This window comes from Passer domesticus, chromosome 17 (genome assembly GCF_036417665.1).
Source record: "Passer domesticus isolate bPasDom1 chromosome 17, bPasDom1.hap1, whole genome shotgun sequence".
Classification (NCBI taxonomy): domain Eukaryota; kingdom Metazoa; phylum Chordata; class Aves; order Passeriformes; family Passeridae; genus Passer; species Passer domesticus.
Genome location: NC_087490.1, coordinates 11,969,512 through 11,986,741, shown reverse-complemented (window position 1 = coordinate 11,986,741; position 17,230 = coordinate 11,969,512). Strand labels below are relative to the sequence as shown.

General features: G+C 54.7%; 1 protein-coding gene across 11 annotated transcripts in view; it reads left to right on the top strand.

Annotated features, from left to right (window-relative positions):
• The window catches only part of NCOR2 (nuclear receptor corepressor 2), a 226,578-nt gene extending 216,632 nt beyond the window's left edge, over positions 1 to 9,946 (top strand). For all 11 annotated transcript variants that reach the window (XM_064392861.1, XM_064392858.1, XM_064392857.1 and 8 more), the window contains 7 exons: positions 168 to 364; positions 1,783 to 1,929; positions 2,217 to 2,362; positions 3,590 to 3,643; positions 5,550 to 5,777; positions 7,397 to 7,576; positions 7,666 to 9,946. In XM_064392861.1, the coding sequence (XP_064248931.1) occupies positions 168 to 364; positions 1,783 to 1,929; positions 2,217 to 2,362; positions 3,590 to 3,643; positions 5,550 to 5,777; positions 7,397 to 7,576; positions 7,666 to 7,841 (1,128 nt within the window). In that variant the 3' untranslated portion in view covers positions 7,842 to 9,946. The remainder of the gene's footprint in view (positions 1 to 167; positions 365 to 1,782; positions 1,930 to 2,216; positions 2,363 to 3,589; positions 3,644 to 5,549; positions 5,778 to 7,396; positions 7,577 to 7,665) is intronic.
• The last annotated feature ends 7,284 nt before the right edge of the window (positions 9,947 to 17,230 follow it).

Below are 17,230 nucleotides of genomic sequence, written 5' to 3'. Positions count from 1 at the left end.
TATTTGTGTCCCCAAGAAGCCTGTCACAAAGGCTGTTGCAGACAGGAGGCAGAAGTTCCATCTGCAGGGACAAATCAGCCTATTTCCCTCCTGCTCACCCTCTTAGCTGTGCCCAGCAATCCAAAAGTCAAAACCAGCCCCATTTCTGACCGCGCTTTCTCCTCCAGGAGGTCATCACGCAGGACTACACGCGCCATCACCCTCAGCAGCTCAACTCCCACATCCAGGCCCCGGTGTACTCGTTCCCCGGCGCGGCGTGCCCGGTGCTGGACCTGCGGCGCACGCCCAGCGAGGCCTACCTGCAGCAGCAGCAGGAGCACGCCGCGGCCTCGCGCGTCTCCCCGCACAGCGAGGGGGGCAAGAGGTGAGCTCCGAGCCCGGCCCGGGCTCACGTGGACCCAGGTGGCTCAGGGGAGGTCGGGTGGTGCCCGTGGCTGCCTGGCACCGTGGTGAGATTGGAGTCTGGCATTGCTCACCCGGGGATTCGCTGCTTACACAGCCCAGCTCCTTTCTCATCTGGGCAGTTTTCCCCTGGCGTGGTGCCTCGTGCCATCCCTGTTGTCCTAGGGATGATCTTTAGACCCCTTTAGAGTCCGTGCATAATTCCCTTCCCAATCTGGCTGGTGTCACAGGATGGGAAGGTGGGAAGGGATCTCTTGAGGTCATCCAGCCCAGCAGTGACCTCTTGAGCAGGTTACCCTGGGTCGTGGCTGCTTGGGTTCAGAATATCTCCACTATTGGAGACAGCACCTCTCTGGCCAACCTGTTCCCAGTATTTCAGCACTCTTACAGGAAAAAAGGGTTTCCTTGTGTTGGGATGGAATTTTGTGTCTTGTTTGTGCCTGTTGCCTCCTGTCCTGTCACTGTTCTCAGTCCTGACCACAGATGATTCCAAAAAACCTGAAAGAACATGTTTTCCATTGGTTCAAATTTAATTTTATCTTCATCTTTCAAAGTGAATCAGAAGTTTATTAGACACAGGTACCCTGACAGCTGGCATTGTTGTTTCAGGCACCACCTGTATTTGTTTTAAAGTCACTTTCAAATCCCCTTGCTGCTACAAGGCAGGTCTGGTTGCTGTTGTATGGAATTAAAAAATGGGTCTGTCTTCCCACCCAAACACCCACCCAGATGTACCCAGGAATGAGTGGTGCCTTGTCAGTAAAAGGGATTGTTCTTCCTGGCTCTGCCTTGTCCTGGAGTTGGCTTTACAACATGAAGGAAAAGAGGCAAGCCCTGACCACCCAGTGATGAAAAAAAACTGGGGGGAAAAAAGAGAAACCACAGAAAGAACAAAGACGCAAATTCCCAGAATTCGCCGTGAGGAATTCCTCGCAGACTGGAGCGTGGCTGTGTCCCAGGCTCTGGCCACGGGCAGGCATCAGGGGCCAGTACTGGTCCTCTCCAAGCTGCCCCAGCTCCAGGCCCTCTCCTGCAGCCACCCAGCCCTGACAGGGAGGGTGGGAGGTGGCAGTTCTGCCTCTGCTGCATTCACAAATACAGAGAATCAAAAGCAGTGTCTCCAAAAGGTCAATGCCACAGCCCTCCACATGGGTCCATGTGTCCCTGCCACCTGCAGGTCCCTCTTGGGGTGCTGTGTTTGGGGTGGCTCAGCTGTCCCACTTTTTGGGGACCAGGTCCAGGGCTTGGCTCAGCCCAAACCGCGCTCTCCCTCTGGCCCGTGCTCCATGCACCAGGAATCCTTTCCCCCTCCCCGCCCCGAGCTGCTGCACGGGCCCGGGCTGTCACAGCGCACCGATGGCATGTCCCCTTGCTGCCCAGGTCCCCGGAGCAGGGCAAGGCGGCGGCGGGGGCCCCGGAGAGCTGCATCGAGCCCGTGTCCCCGCCCGACGGCGCGGGCGAGGCGGAGCACGCCAAGAGCGCCCCGTACCCCGTCCTGTTCCGCGAGGGAGAGCCCATGGACCAGAGGTACAGCCCGGGAGAGGGGGCTGGGGGAGCTGGGGAGGGGATGGCCCCACACATGGCCTGGCCCAGGCTGCTTTCCTTGCTGTGTCCCATCCCAGGGGCTGTATTTGTCACGGCTGTTCAGTGCCACGGGTACATTTGTCCTTGGGACAGGCAGAGAGGTTGGAGATGCTGAGTATCCCAGGAGCTCCCAGCCTGATCCTGAGAGTCACTCTGAGGGAAGAGGCTCTTTAGGTAGGACTTTGTGCAGTGGACGTTGCAGAGGTTTCCAGTGGTGTTTTGCTCTGCAGGATGGGGTCCAAGTCCCCAGGAAACAACACTCAGCGTCCAGCTTTCTTCAGCAAGCTGACCGAAAGCAACTCTGCCATGGTGAAATCCAAGAAGCAGGAGATCATCAAGAAGCTCAGCACGACCAACAAAAACGAGACGGAGTACAGTAAGAACCTGTGGGGAAAGCAGAGGAGATTTGGGAATGGGTCCTGCTGTGTTAAAGGCATGGGAGCTCCCAGACAGCTCTGTCTGCACTGAAGAGTCAGACTCCATGGTCCTTGTGGGTCCCTTCCAACTCAGAGTATTCTGTGATTCTATGAACTACAAGGTCCACATGTTTCCTAGAATGCTCTGTACTGGTGCCAGCAGTGACTGTGTGTATCTGAGGGGGCAGTGGGAGACTTCCCAGCCTGGTCTCTGTGCTCTGAGACTGTCAATCCCACCCACACCAGATAACCTCAGCAGGAAGGAAATAATGAGCTGAGCATGGAGGACACTTAAGAGCAATTGATATTTTAATGACTGGCCAGCCAAGCTGAATCCTTCCTCCTTGAGATCCATCTCCCCCAACCTTACTTTAAGCCTTACATCAATATTGGTGCAGCTCTGTAAAGCTAACCAGGCTGGCTCAGATTAGAAATTCAGCCCGTTCGTTCATTAACTGCTAATAGAGTAGATAGGATCATAATTTAATTTAGCCCAGCATTATCCAGTCAATACTAATTCAATTTGAATCCATCTTACAACAGCTGCATCGGATAAGAGGGACCGAGCTGTCTCCTCTCCTGGATGATGTTACCATGAGCCAACAGTATTGTTATGCCCCTTTGGGGACATGTGGCTGAACCCCCTGACCTTCCACACTTTCCCTTATCAAGAAAAAATATATAGAAATTGGATACGCCTCTTATTTGATGAGAATTTCTGTTATTCTAAGGAAAGCAATATCCAAGTCAAACAGCTCAGCTAAGAGGAAAAATATTGATTTAACATTTCTTTTCCTCCTCCTTGCCCTCTCCACTGCCCAGACCTGCTCCGTGCATAGGGGGCATTGAGCCTTAGAAAATCCCATGGGCAGGAGAGAGGGTTTGGCTCCATGGAGCTTGTAATCCCAAGGGCAGGAGGCAGGAAGGGAGGGAGGCCAGCACTGAGCACAAAGACACTGCCCTGGCTTTCAGGGCTCTGCTGTTTTGCCCTTTCCCACCTGGTGAAGGTGCCCACTGTGGATCTCCCAAAGGCACAGGGAGTTATTCCTGGTCCCACCCCAGTGCCAGGGGGAGCTGGGCTGCTGTCCAGAGTGCTGTGACACAGATGGGAGTCTTGTCATGGCTGCCATGGCACTAACCTGCACGTGCTGCTCTCCATGCTGAAGAGCTTCTTTGTTTTTCTCCAGATGTGGGGCAGCCTGGGACAGAGATTTTCAACATGCCAGCGATTACTGGAGCAGGTAACTCCCCACATACCTGTACCTCATTTCCCACAGGGCTGGAGAGCAGGAGGCTCAGTAGATTTAAGCATCTCCTTTGTTCTGTTTTCCCTTAAAACCAAGTGTAACAGTTGCTGGGAGGCAGAAGCCTCAGGACACACCATAACTCTCTGCTGTTGGGTTGGAGAAAGGGCAGTGTAATTCCTTGGAAAGCCTGGCAGAGTTTGAGGAGAGGTTAAAAGTCAAGCAAGGGTTGGCCATCTGATGTCATCAGAGGGTTAAAGCATCTTAGCAAGGTGCACCTCACACCTGGAGAGAGCACCCTGCTCTTGGTGGGGCCTTGTGGGTGGGTGGGAGGGCAGTGGCAAAGGAGAGTGTGAGGGTGGGCAGTGGGGTCTGTCACTTGGGGCTGGGCAGGAGCCAGTCACAAAAGCAAACTGGGGCAAGAGCAGCACCCTGTGCTGGGCACAGTGGCGATGTTGAGGACCAAAAGGGAGTTGAGGGGTACTGGGGCAGGAGGAGATGTTTCCTGGGAGCTGGGGGAGTGCTCAGGCCCAAGTCCAGCCCAGGGGGAATGACATTGGGAAGCTGTCACAGTGTTGCCACCTGCGACATGTCTGGGTGGACTCATGAATGGAGCGAATCCCCACTGAGGAATACTAATTGCTACTTAATTGATTAAGAATTAATGCTCTCCTACAGCAGGAATGCCTTCAGGTTGTTAATTTTAAGTAGGAGAACAGCAGGTTTCCCACAGCTAAGGGCAGAAAGGGCTGTGGGAGGGCCAGTGGTGTAGGACTGCTTCCCAGTGGAAATCAGTTTGGGAGAAAAAGTGAGCTGGCATCAGCTGCTGGGGTGAGCAGGTGCAGCCAGGTAGGACCTGAGGGGTCCTGGCAGACAAGATTTGAGGGTCAGTTTAGGCTACAGGGGACCAGCAAAGACCTTGCCTGTTTTTACAGCAAGACAAATGTTCAGACCAGGTTTTCGGGAATGTGGGATCTGCCCCTTTCCAAGCAGAGGGGCAGGGATCCCAGAACAAACTACCCCAGGATGGGCTCAGCTGGGGGGCCTGGCAGTTTCGTGTCTGTATTTTGCCCTTGCTTGTTCCCTGTGGCTGCCACCCCGGGAATGCCGGTGGCCGAGCCTCTGGTCCCTGTGCGGTGCTGCTCCATAACTGCATGGCTTGAGACTCACCCCACGCGGACACCTCGCCTCTGCATCCTGTCCCGCAGCCAGGCTGGCCCGGGGGAACCCTGCCTGGGGAGGGAGGGGGGCAGGGGGCTTGCAGAGAGCACCAGGAGGGACAGCAGGATGCTCCCCCCTCCCCATGTAGCCCGACCCACGCCGGCAGCTCTGGGGGCTGCCTGCACCCTGTCACCCCAGGGCCAAATCCAGGCACGTCTTTCTCATAAGTGTTTTTGTGGGGTACTCCTTCTTCCTTCCCTGATTTCCTTTATGGGAAACCGCCCCAGCCTCCAAATTCCTGGCACACTGACTTTAGCTGTGTGTGCACAGGGACCCCACATCCAAATGATTTTCCTCCCGCCCCCATGCCGAGCCTGGCTGGGTTGGGAGCGCAGCCCCTGCTCCTTGGAGATGCTCCCTGGGGCTCAGCGACAAACCCTTGTCCCCAGCCCCTGGCCAACCTTCCCAAAGCCCAGACCCCAGAGTGAGTCCCATCCGTCCCACCGCCAGCCCCCGCCGAGCCCCGGGGCGGGATGGAGCGGGAGGAGGAGGAGGGTGCATCGCAGTGCTTTAAAGAACAAGATGACAAAGTTTGTTGCTTTGCGAGAATGTGCTGACTGTTTGTTTCTTCCCTTCTCCCTTGTCTCCTTTCTCCCCCTTTCCCCGTCCCCCCCATCTTTCTTCTCATTTGGCTCCCCCCCATCTCCCGACCCCTCTCTCCTCCCTCTCCCGTATCTCCCAGGGCTAATCAGTTGTAGGAGCCAGTCGGTCCAAGAGAATTCCAGTACCAACATGGGGTTGGAGGCAATAATTAGGAAAGCCCTAATGGGTAAATATGACGAGCAGTGGGAAGAGCGCTCACCTCTCAGTGCCAATGCTTTTAACTCTCTGAATGCCAGTGCAAGCCTGCCCGCTGCTATGCCCATAACTCCTGCTGATGGACGAAACGAGGACGTGCGCTCCTTGCCAGGTCTGCAGCCCTCTCCACCTTCACTCTCTCTGTGTTATTAATTCTCAGCCCTTTTATCTCCCCATTTACAGGGGGATTTATTCCTCCCCATTTTTGTTCATTTTGGTTTTCTTCTCTCCCCTCCCTCCCCCAGCTTTGAGCTTTGTGGATCTGCTGATTAATCCTGTTTGATGTTAATTTAATAGTCTCCAAAGGTGCTGTTGCTTTCTCTAAACCACTGACTTGCTCCTTTCCCTATTTGTTGGTTTTTAATATCTCCTTTTCCTATATTTTTTTACACAATGGAGAAGTTTATGGGGGTGGAAACCCCCCCTCCCCCCCATCCAAAAAATCAAAGGCATAAACTTAAATAGCCAGCCCCAACAATCCGTAAATCCCCAGTGGGATTGCTGCTGCCAAAAGAGGGGAAGGTGCTGAGAAGGGCTGTGTGGAGGACACAGGGCAAGGTGGCATTTCCCACTCCAGTCTCTGGGGGTGTCAGGTTAGAATCCAACCTGGGATGAGGGGATGGGATCTGGGAGTGCCTGGGGCAAGAGGGAGATTGTAAGGGAGCTAAAAGTGATGCCTGGGGGATGATAAGAGAGGAGAGCTGGGGGTGAGCTGCCCCATGAGCCCTGGTGGGGCCTGCAGAGCCCCATGGCAGGGTCTGCTCAGCTTTGGGGAGACTTGAGCAGAGATGAGAGGGTGGCTGCACAAAATTACCACTTAAGGAAGGGAGGGAGGAGAGGGACCAGGGATGGATGGGGGAAGCATTTGTCCCCCACACACAAGGGCAGAGTGCCTCATGCGAGTGCCCTGCACAGAGCGTGACACCACTGCCAGGGATCACCCTCAGGAATCCAGGCACAGAGCCCCTGGCTCAGGAACAGATCCTGGGTGCACACGTGCACCTTCCTCCAGGTCAGCTCACACTTCTCTGGGTCAGCTAACACCAGGCACTCTAAAGCTTTTTGCAGAAAAGCTTTTCTGGCTCCTGCATGAAACCAGCAGCTTCTTCCAGCTGTGCCTCCCCCTGCCTGGTGGAGGCTGCCTGCTGCTGGGCAGGCAGGGTGGGATGCAGAGCCCATCCATCCCTCCCCCTTGGGGAGCTCCCTGGGCTCCCCTGCCCCACAGAGCCCCTTCTGCCTTCAAACCTTTTAAAACCTGGCTGAACATCCCCAGGGATTCTGCTGTAAGGAGGGGTGAAAGACCATCCTGGCCATGTAGGCCATGAGAACGGGGGGGTGTGCTCAGGGCTCCGGCACCCCTGCAGCTCCTGGGGTTCTGTGCATGTGGGAAAGCACACGGAGCCGTGTGGGCTGAGCCACGAGCCAGACTGGGAGCAGATCCTGCAGGGAAACGGCCAAAGCCATATGGCCTCTCCTGCCCCACGTCCCTCCACGGGACAGTTGGTGGCACCAACCCACACGGTGGAGCAGCCCAGGAGGGCAGAACCCTCCTCCACCCGCCCCATCGCCATTCCCCGCCGTGCTGCCGCCGGCCCGCGGTGAGCTTTCCTCCCGCCACCAGCCATTTTTGCAAAGCTCCTAAAAGGGAAGCGCTGGGAACCCGCACCCCTTCCCCGACCCCCCGAGTGCTGTCCCGGCGAGCCGGGTGACAGCGGGTGCCTCTCTTTGCAGGAGGAGGGGGGAAGCCAAAGATCGCTGCCAGGCCCAACAGCCGCAAGGCCAAGTCGCCGGCGCCGGGCCTGTCCTCGGGCGAGCGGCCGCCCTCGGTGTCCTCGGTGCACTCGGAGGGCGACTGCAACCGCAGGACCCCCCTCACCAACCGCGTCTGGGAGGACAGGCCGTCGTCCGCAGGTAGGGCAGGAGGGGACGGTGCCCGCAGCGGCCGTGCCGCCCTCGCGGGGCTCCGGGGAGGCTGCAGCTGACTCTGTGCTCCCCCGCAGGTTCGACGCCGTTCCCCTACAACCCGCTGACCATGCGGCTGCCCAGCGGGGTGGTGACGGCAGCGCCCAGCGCCCCGCTGCCGCAGGGCACCCCCGGCAGCCAGCACCATGCCTGGGACGAGGAGCCCAAGCCCCTGCTCTGCTCCCAGTACGAAACCCTTTCGGACAGTGAATGAGAGGAGCCAGGGGCAGGGAGACGGCGACCAAACCCGGGGCACGGGGAGCGAGCGGGACGCAGCCGGGGCGAGCGCCCGCCGCCCCGGCCCCGCCGGCTCTCACGAGCGAAGATGCAGGAGCAGAGCTGTTTCATTTTTCCCTTTTTTTTTTTTTCCCCCTTCCCTCCCAACCAGCCATATTGGTGGGGATGATGGTTTTAGTTTGTTTTTTTTTCCTTTTTTTTTTTTTTTTAATTTTGTTTGGGTTATTTTTTTCTTTCTCAACATCTGGAAATTTCTGCATCCTCTTCGGTCTGATAAAGAAAAGAAAAAAGCCTTAACGAGACAAAACCCAAGGAACCCATCTTCGATCTTGGCAGCCGTGCTGGGCGGAGCCCCCGTGCTCCAGAGGGACCGTGAGCGGCCGTGTGTCCGTCCCGGCCGCTCCGTGGCTCCGTCCCGCGGGGGCTGCGGGATGTCCCGCGGAGCTGGGAGCTGGCAGCGGGCAGTGGGATCCTCCCCCGGACCCGGCCATGGGGATGTGCCTCAGAATTGCAAAACCTTGAGCGGGTTAAAGAAAAGATTTAAAAAAAAACCCCACAAAAACGGTTGAAAGCGAAACAGGACGGAAGGGCGCGGGTCGGTTCCCTGGCCGATCGAGGGCCGCGTGCCCGGCATTCCCGTGTCACGACACACATCAGCCCACGACGACACGCTTGGAACACGGCTGGGAGGAGCGGGCAGGGGAGGGAGCGAAGAGCTGTTTGTTAAAAAAACAACCCCCAAAAAATCCTGGTCCCTTGGATGGAAGCAATCCCGGGTCACTCGGAGCGGGCAGGGACGTCCCGGGCTGGCTCACGCGCTGCCCGCCCAGGGGCTCGGTTGCTTTAAGTGCATTGTTTTCTGAATGGTGAGAAAAGGCAATTGTAAATTGTATTGGTCTACAGGGTATATTTTTGATACCTTCAGTGAATTATGTCAATATTTTACGCAAGGAAGGACTTAAACAAAACACAGTATTACATGCTGTAAAAGAGGTTCTGTTCTTACATGGAGGCTTTGATGCATTTGTCCATTGTATGGAAGGGTTTAAAAAAAAAAAAAGAAGGTAACAGTGATCCATCAAAGTTATCTGGGAGTCAGGAGAATGTATGTACTTAGTTTAAAGAAAAAACCAAACAAAAATCTTGCCATGGTTGCAGGGCCCCCCGTTACACACACCTTTGCTGGTTGTAGACGTTGATTCTCCAGAGGCCCTCCAAGCTGGCCAGGGCAGGGGCACAGTGGGCAGGAGGCCAGCGTGGCAGGGAGTTCACAGGAAACTTTAAAAAAAAAAAAAAAAAAAAAGGAAAAAAAAGTTAAAAAAAAGTTTTTATTGTATTTTTGTGATACACACGAATGCTCTACTTTACATTATTTTTTTCATTCCATGATGTTGGCTCATATCTGCAGTTACATGGTTAAAGAACAAAAATATTAGACTTTTTTTCATTCACTTCTGCTTTCTCGCTCTGGGGGGAAAACAAATGGCAAAAAAAAAAAAAGAAAAAAAAAATAAAATGTATTAAATGCTTTGCATTCTATACGCTAGAGGAGCCCCAGGCCGGCCCAGCCCCGCGGGCTCAGGCGCCGTCACCTTCCCCGTGGATCTTTCTTTTCCCCCTGCAACGTTCCCAGGTTGATTCTGATTTCAAAGCAAGAGAATGATGGTGTTTGTTGTTTGTTTGGGGTTTGTTTTGTTTTTTTTTTTCTGTTGGGTTTTATTTTTTGTTTTGTTTTTTTACAATGTACAGGTTTTTAAATGTTCATCAATGTTTGTGTCTTTTCTGTTGTGCTTTTTTTTTTTTTTTTTTTTAAGAAAAAAATCCGAGACAATGCACAAGCGATGTGGAAAGTCTTTGCGTTCCCAGGTTATTGCTGCTGGTGTCTCTGTGGCTCTGAGCTGTACAAACTCACAGAGCTGATGTCTGGGCAAAACGCTATTAAAATGTTGCAGATTCTGCTGGGAAAAAAAGAATTATCCAAATCTGACCCATCTTCAAAGCCGCCTCCTTAGCTGATTCGGAAAAAATAGCAGGAAAAAACCCCAACCACAACAAAGAATAAAGTTCCCACTTGGCACAGTAGCAATACTGTGTGCTGCTTGGTGTCTGCAGAGTGCAGGAAGGCGCTGTGAGTGGCTGCAGAGCTGGCAGAGTGGCACCACAGACCCTGCCAGAGCCCGAGGGGTGAGAGGAGGGCGCTGGAGCTGCTGCCTTGGGGCTCTCACCCGTGGTACGTAGTGCAGCACGCCAGGATGGAGGTACTGGGTGGCTTTTGGGGCTCTCACCACGTGGGGACCCGGTGCCAGCCCTGCAGCCGGGTGTGGGGACATCGGGAGGGGCACGGGCTCCAGCCAGGAGCTGCAGAGCTGCCTTGTCTGGGCAGGGTTGGGCTGCACTCCCTGTTAGCCATGGGCAGCACAGGAGCTGTGGGGTGGAGAGGAGAGCCTGTCCCACCCTTCAGTGCCACCCCAGAGCTGTTTCTCCTCTCACTTGCACTGTTGTCTGTGTGTGCTGGGGCTGGCCAGGAGCCCACAGCACAGCAATACCTGAGCCTGTGCCACGAGCACGGCAGAAGAGTTCCAAGGTATTGCTGAGGCTGTTTCAGCCCTTGTGGGGTTTGTGGCTCAGTGCCTGATGGATGGCTGGGCAGATGTCACCCACCTGCAGTGCGTGCTGTGGGCTGGGAGGCAGTGAAGGTGCTGGGGTGACACTGAGATGCTGCAGGGCTCCAGCAGCCTCACCCCTGCCCAGTGGGATCCTTTGGCATTGTTCCTGAATGGGGGAACGTGGCAACATTGCTGATGTTCCCAGCTCTGCAGGAGCTCAGGCCCCGGCTGTGCCATGCACCCCCATCCTGGCTGGGACCAGCCCAGGGGTGCAGGGGACCAGCTGAGGCCAGGACAGGTGGGTTTTGCTCCAGTGGGATCCCCCCTTGCTGAGAGCTCAGCCCCACACTTGGCCACGGCACTGCTTGGTTTTTGGTGCTCTGTGTCTTCCTGGGTGTCCCCACACAGCCCATCCCCTCCTGGAGCTGCCAGAAGCAGACAGGGATGGAGGGCTCTGGGGAGGGCACTGGAACAGCAGCAGCTCCCACTGGGGAGCTCTGAGCCCCCGTGCTGTGCTGCAGGAGCAGAGCATCCTCCTGCTGCGGGGTAATTAATTTGTGTCACGTCAATGAGTTGGCAGTGTGGGGCAGGAGGCCAGAGCAGCTGGGTGAGGATCCCCCCTGGACCTGGAGGCTGCAGGGGGATGGCTCCACTTTACCTGCTCAGGGGAGGGTGGTTTTGGGAAGGGAGGAGCTGCTGCTCCTGCGGGTTCTGGTGTTTCCCCCTCTGCCCCTGGTTCTCCCACCAGGGCATGCCCAAGCACCCCCAAGTTTCACAGCAGGGTCTGACAGCACCACCTCATGCTGCTGGCTCTGCTTGTGCAATCCAGGAGAAACATTTAAACTATTCCAAAACCCCGAGTTTAAACTTAACTTTTACCAACTTTGTAACTTGTACAAACGCAAACAAATCACTGGACAATTTGTCTCTTGAACTGTACTGGGAGGGGAAGATCTCTGTGTGTGTACCCAGCCTGTGCACAGCTGCTGTGGAGGGACTTGTGACAGCCAGGGCTGTGCAGAGACCACCAAGTGTAAATAATTCCACAGCTTGCTCCAGAGGGGAGGGGTGGTTCTGCTGAAGGTTCTGCTGAAGGTTTGTTCACTGTTCCTGTGCCCGCCAGCGCGGCGGGGACAGCGCGCGACCGCTCCGTGCTGGTTACACAATAAACAAACAAACAAACCAAGCCAACCCAAACTTCTTTGGCAGCAGGGAGCGGCTGCTGCTGTGGGTGTGTGTGAGCCTGGGCAGGGCCAGCTGCTCAGGTGAGGGGTGGGAGGTGAAGGGACCCCTGTGCTGGCACTGATGGCGTGCCCCAGGTGGAATGGGCTGAGGGGACCAAGGGCTGATGGCACCAGGTGTTTTTCCATGTTTGAGGGCACAGTGAGCACCCTTAGACCCGTGTCTCATTCACCCAGGGCTGTAGGAAATTTTGGGGGAGGCTAATGAGTGACTACCTAGTTAAGAAGTGAAACCTAACTAAGAAGCCCTGGGGTCTGTTTGTGGGTCTAAATTGCTTCACCTCCAGCACCTGTCCCATGAGGTGTGATGAGCTTCAGCTGGGGGTCCCCAGGTCCCCCTCCCACCGTGGTGCCATAGGCTGGGGAGCACTGCCCACTGCTGGAGGGAGAGACTGAGGTGGGGAGGGAAGGGTGGGGGTCCCTGGGCCGAGGGGGATGGCTGTGGATGAGCACTAATTGATGACTGTGTGGAATTTAGTCCATTGAATGGCTGTTAGGTGGCTTGAGGGCCTTCTGCTGCCTTTCCTGGGGCTCAGAAAGGGATTTCACACAAATGATGTTTTCCTGAGCACAGCAATGAGCATTTCAGCCAGGGTGTATCCCTGCCTTCTGCCAGCACTGCTTTGTCTGCCCAAGGGATATCCAAAAGGTTTCTTTCTCCATGCTGCTGAGATTCACCTGGATCATCTGGATTGCTGAGAACGCCCTGAAATCCCTCCAGGTACGTACCCACACTGCCCAAATCTGCCTCCTCCTGTCTCCATGTGCTCCTCCAGCAACCAGCTGCCATGGCAATGCACCAGGCAGATACTGCTGGCTCTTAAAAATCAGCCTGAAGATCTCTTGAGACCAGAGATTTTGTTGAAAAACCTTCATGGAAAGGCTTTTGCCACTCTGAAGGCAATTAGAGTAAGTTAATAACCAGTACAAACAGGAGCTGGGCTGTTCAACCTCTCACATCAGGGTTTAAATGCTGACAAGGGCTGACAGCCTCTCCCTGGTCAATAATTCACACTGATGCTGAAGAAAGAGAAGGTGGGAAATCTCTCAATTCAAGGCCAACACTTAGAATTTAATGATGGAAAACTTTAGGTCTACATGCAAAGCTCTTACATAAAGAGATGAAAATGAAATGGGACAAAAGCAGATGGCTTTGAAAACTAGCAATAAAAATATGCTAGCAATCCACACTCACTTGTATTTTAAGTGGCAGACAGGAGTTTTGGAAAAAGGGAAGGTAAAAGATGCCCCTGATACCTTTGCCCTTTGAGAAGGTGGAGGAGCATTGTGACCTTCTGGTGACTAACTGGTGTTTAGTCAGGATTAAAGAATTTTTTTCTTTTGGAAAGAATTAAAACAAGAAAACAAAAACTAAAACAATTTTTAGCTACGCCAGGCTGAGTGATAACAGCAGGGAGATAAGGGCATGAGGTGGAGGCTGTCCTTGTGCACCCCAGGACACTGCACTGGGCACCAGAACTGTCCCACAGGTGCCCTGTGGGTGATGCAGGGGACTGGGAGGCAGCTGGGGTACCCAGCCATGAGCAGGGCAAGCTTTGTTTTCTAAAAGTGTTCAAACCACACCAGAACACCACCCCTCTGTGCTGGCAGCACCCAGCCCTGTGTGCTCCCACCACGGCAGCCCTCAGCCCTCACACACCAGCAGAGCTTTTGGCCAGAGGCTGTCCTGGGCTCTGTACAGCAGGAAGCATTTTATACTCTCCTGACATCTGCCATCCAAACAGCCATCCATCAGCTCTTGTGATTTGCCATGAAATCATATCTGCTCTGTGATAATGAAGCAGAGGGCTAAAGAGCTGATCTTGGCAGGAGATGAGACGGGGTAGGCTGGGAATAACTTGGAAGGAAAATAGAGCAGCTTTTGGTGGGATGCCTGGCTCTTATCAGCACTGGGACCCTGAAGGGTGCTGGGCAGAGGCAGAGGTGTCCAGGCTGGCTGAGCTCTGCCTGGCCTCTGTGCCATCTGGGGAGAATTGGGTTCAAAACAGACTTGGGAATGAGTGTCACTAGGTGCCTGTGTGAGTAACAGCTGAATTAATTGTCAGGTTTATTTATCCGCTCATTTTTTGGCCTCCTGCAATTACCAAAAAGGATTTGTCAGGACTCCAGGCAGTGGAGTGGTAATAAATCACTGGCCACAGACAGGAGGTTGGAGCAGTTGAATCTGGAGTGATCCGAGATTGGTGTTGGCGTTACTGAAGGGCAAGTGCTCAGAGGGGCTGGGAGCCTGCAGCACGAGCAAATAAACCAACAAACAACCAGCCAGCTTTGCAGAAATACCCCTGAAATGAAACCCATGGAGACACAGTTCTCCAGCTGTGGAGAAATCCCCTAGCAGGGATGCAGGGGGGCCTGGGAGGGGAAGCCTGGGCACCCCAGCACAGGGCACATTGCCAGGCTGCAGGTCCCTTCCCCTGGTGGCACCAGGGTGACTAAAATGAAATTCACAGCCTCTGCCTGCACACCCTGAGCTGGGAATCTGCTGCAACAGAGCTGAAAGGTGAACTCCTTGTGCTGCAAGCACAGCACTTCTGGCTCCTGCTTTCCAGCCCAGGAGGGTGTCTGGATCCCACCGAGCAGGGACCGTGTTCATCTCAGCTGCAGACACAGCTCACAGGGGAGGCTTCCCTCCCGCTGGCCCTTGGAAAAGGAGAGCAGGCACAAAGGGCTGCCCGTGGTGCTGGGAGGCCAGCCCAGGGGTCAGCTTCACCCCCAGCATGAGGGGAGTGCATCAGTCACACACTGCTCCGGGCCCTGGGCTCCCAGAGGCCGCTGTGCTTCCCTTCTCTGGAAACAATCCCACCGTCCCTCTGCAAATGCACGGAACCTGCCGAAGCCCAGGGTGTTGCAGGGCTGGTGAGCTCCATCTGGAGAGCTGTCTGCTTTGAAGTCAGATGCTGTTTTAAACTCTGCAGGGTACTTTTGCTTAGGAAAAGCAGCAGTTGTCAGTACAGACTGATCTTGGTCCAGAAATTTTTGCTGCTCCCCAATTTCTTTTCATATTTATTAGTCATTTGCAAGCTCTTTGATGACTAAATGCATGTTCAGCTTGGAGGAAGCTGTTGCAGTATTTGCTGAAGTAAGTCAGGGCAGAGGAGATGCTGACCACACTGGCCATGCTAATGATGGTGCATCTAGATTAGTCATTATTAATTGCCATGGCAGCTCCTGAGCAGATGATGAGGAAACTCATGGAGCCAGCAGGAGCCCTGGGGAGGTTGTTCTGAGGTCTCACCTTGGGCAGTTGTTCCCTAAGGCTGCAGGTCAGTATTTGTGGAAAACACTGTGCCCATGGGAGAGGGGCAGTGCCAGCAGCTTCTGGGGGTTCCTCTCCCTCTCCAATGGCACAGGAGGAAGGGAAGGTTCCATGAGGAGTAAATAACCGAGCAGCAGCATCCAGGAGGCTGCTGTTGAAGGCACTCCATCCTAACTCAACATGTTCCTCCAGCTGCTCTGCACAGCTGTCAGCAGGCGTGGCCTGATGGGCCCAAAGCAGCTCCAGTGAGACAGGGATTCTGAAGAGGTTTGGACTCCACTCACTCAGGTGTTTGTTTGCAAAAGTCCAGACTTGAGCTGTGAAATCCTGATCCAGCTCTGCCCAAGGCCCAGGAATGTTTTGTGCTGCTGTTTCATCCTGAACCCTTTCAGAAAGCAAAGCAGCTGCCAGAGGTCGGACACGAGGAACCTGGTCAGTGTGTGCCTGAAGATGGGTGCCAGGTCTGGATCTGCACTCCAGTTGGACCAAAGCAGAGCTTTCCCCCATGGGGATGTTAATCCTGGGCCTTGGCTTGGAGCCATCTCCAGCTTTCATGTTTTTGGAACTGAAAAAGAGCACCATTCTGTTCAAGGGAAGAACAAGTCCTTATACCCCAGTGAGAAGTCCCAACTGGCTCCTTAGCACTGAAACCCATCTAACTCCACCCCACTGGACTCATTTTTAAGCTACCAGTCTCCATGGGCTGCCAGAACATCCTGCTTCCCTTCAGGCCAGCCAGAGCCCCTGAGCTGGAGCTGCCTCCTCCATTCACTGGGGAAGGAGAAACCAAACAGCAGAGGTTGGAAACCAAATAGCAGAGGTTGCTCTTGGGTCTCTTTGAGGGGGAGGGCAGCCTTTTTATTAGGTTCAGATGTTGCTTTCTGCCCCAGGCCATGCTGGGAAGTAAAGCAGAGTGTGTTAATGTTGGCTGGAAGAGCCTCTGTGGAAACAGGCTCGAATGCAGCAGGTTTGTTTCCTGGGGGAACGGGGAGATGGGCCAGCATGGAGGCACAGGCATGGGCAAGGAGTCACCCCTGGCTGAGCTTCCCTTACTCTCTAAAACCTCCCAGCAGTGAGCGTGGCTTTAGCCAGCCCCGGTTCTCCAGGGCTCTTGGGTACCTGCTGTCCCCTGGTCAGTGGCTGCTGTCCCCAAGCCAGTGGCACCCACAGGGAGAGCTGGCCCCAGTGCTGAGCTGAGGGGCTCCTTCTGGATCTGTTCCCTGCTGGGAGATGTGGAGGTGGAGGACTCTCTGTGAAGGGCCAGGCTGTTCTCCAGATGTTATTTTTCACCATTTGGCAGTGTTTAAACACACTGTGATTTCCCTCCCCACTTCTTTTGAGTGCACAGAGAGGAGAGACCCTTGGAGGAGGGGAGTGAGTGGCAAGGGGAGGGCAAGGGAGACCTTCCCAAAAGTGCTGAGCAGGGCTGCCTGCTGGCAGAGCCGGGCTCCAGAGGGTCCCTGCCAAGCCTTGGGAGCACATGGCTCATCACCAGAGTGCCTCAGCCACGCTGGGCTCACACTTGGGGCTGGTGCTGCCAGAACAAGTCCTGGGGGACTCGGAAAGGAGTTCAGGGCAGAGCTCTGCTTGGCAAAGCACCCTGAGCCCAAAGGCTGCTCCTCCATTCCCTGCTCCAGTCCACTTGGGAAACAGGCTCACACTGGAGCTGGAAGGATGCTCAACTCCTCTCCCAGACACCGAGGGACCTACGTGGCCCTGGGTGCTCTCTCCTCTGGGTCAATGTGTATCTCGGGGTAAAGCCAGTGCTCAACCAGCCAAGGGTGCTCCAAGAGATGCTGCCATCCCAAACTGCCTCATTCACAGCTGGACTTGGAGCAAAAACCCCAGCTCTGCCCATCCAAGGCCATGCTACTCGGCCACAACAGGCCCATAACATGATGTGCATCGTGGCCTCTGCGAGCCGTGCTCGTCAGCAGATAAAATAAATATCCTGGAAGTGCAGGCGCTAAAAAAGAATCGCTGTCGGAAGCACAGCAAAACCCATCTGTGAGTGGAAGAGGTCAAAGAAGAATACAAAGGCTTTTATTTCCTGGAGGCATTTGTCAGCAAGACAAATGTGGGTTTTTTAAAATTTGCTGCCATTTCCTAGCTGGCCGCCCACGCGAGCGCCAAATGGACTTTCACTCACATGGAGCTGAGTGTTGGCTTGTGTCCTTTGTAATCCAACGCTCAGGAATCAGCAGAGGAGTCGGCTGGATCCCTGTTTGTTATCAGTAAGTGG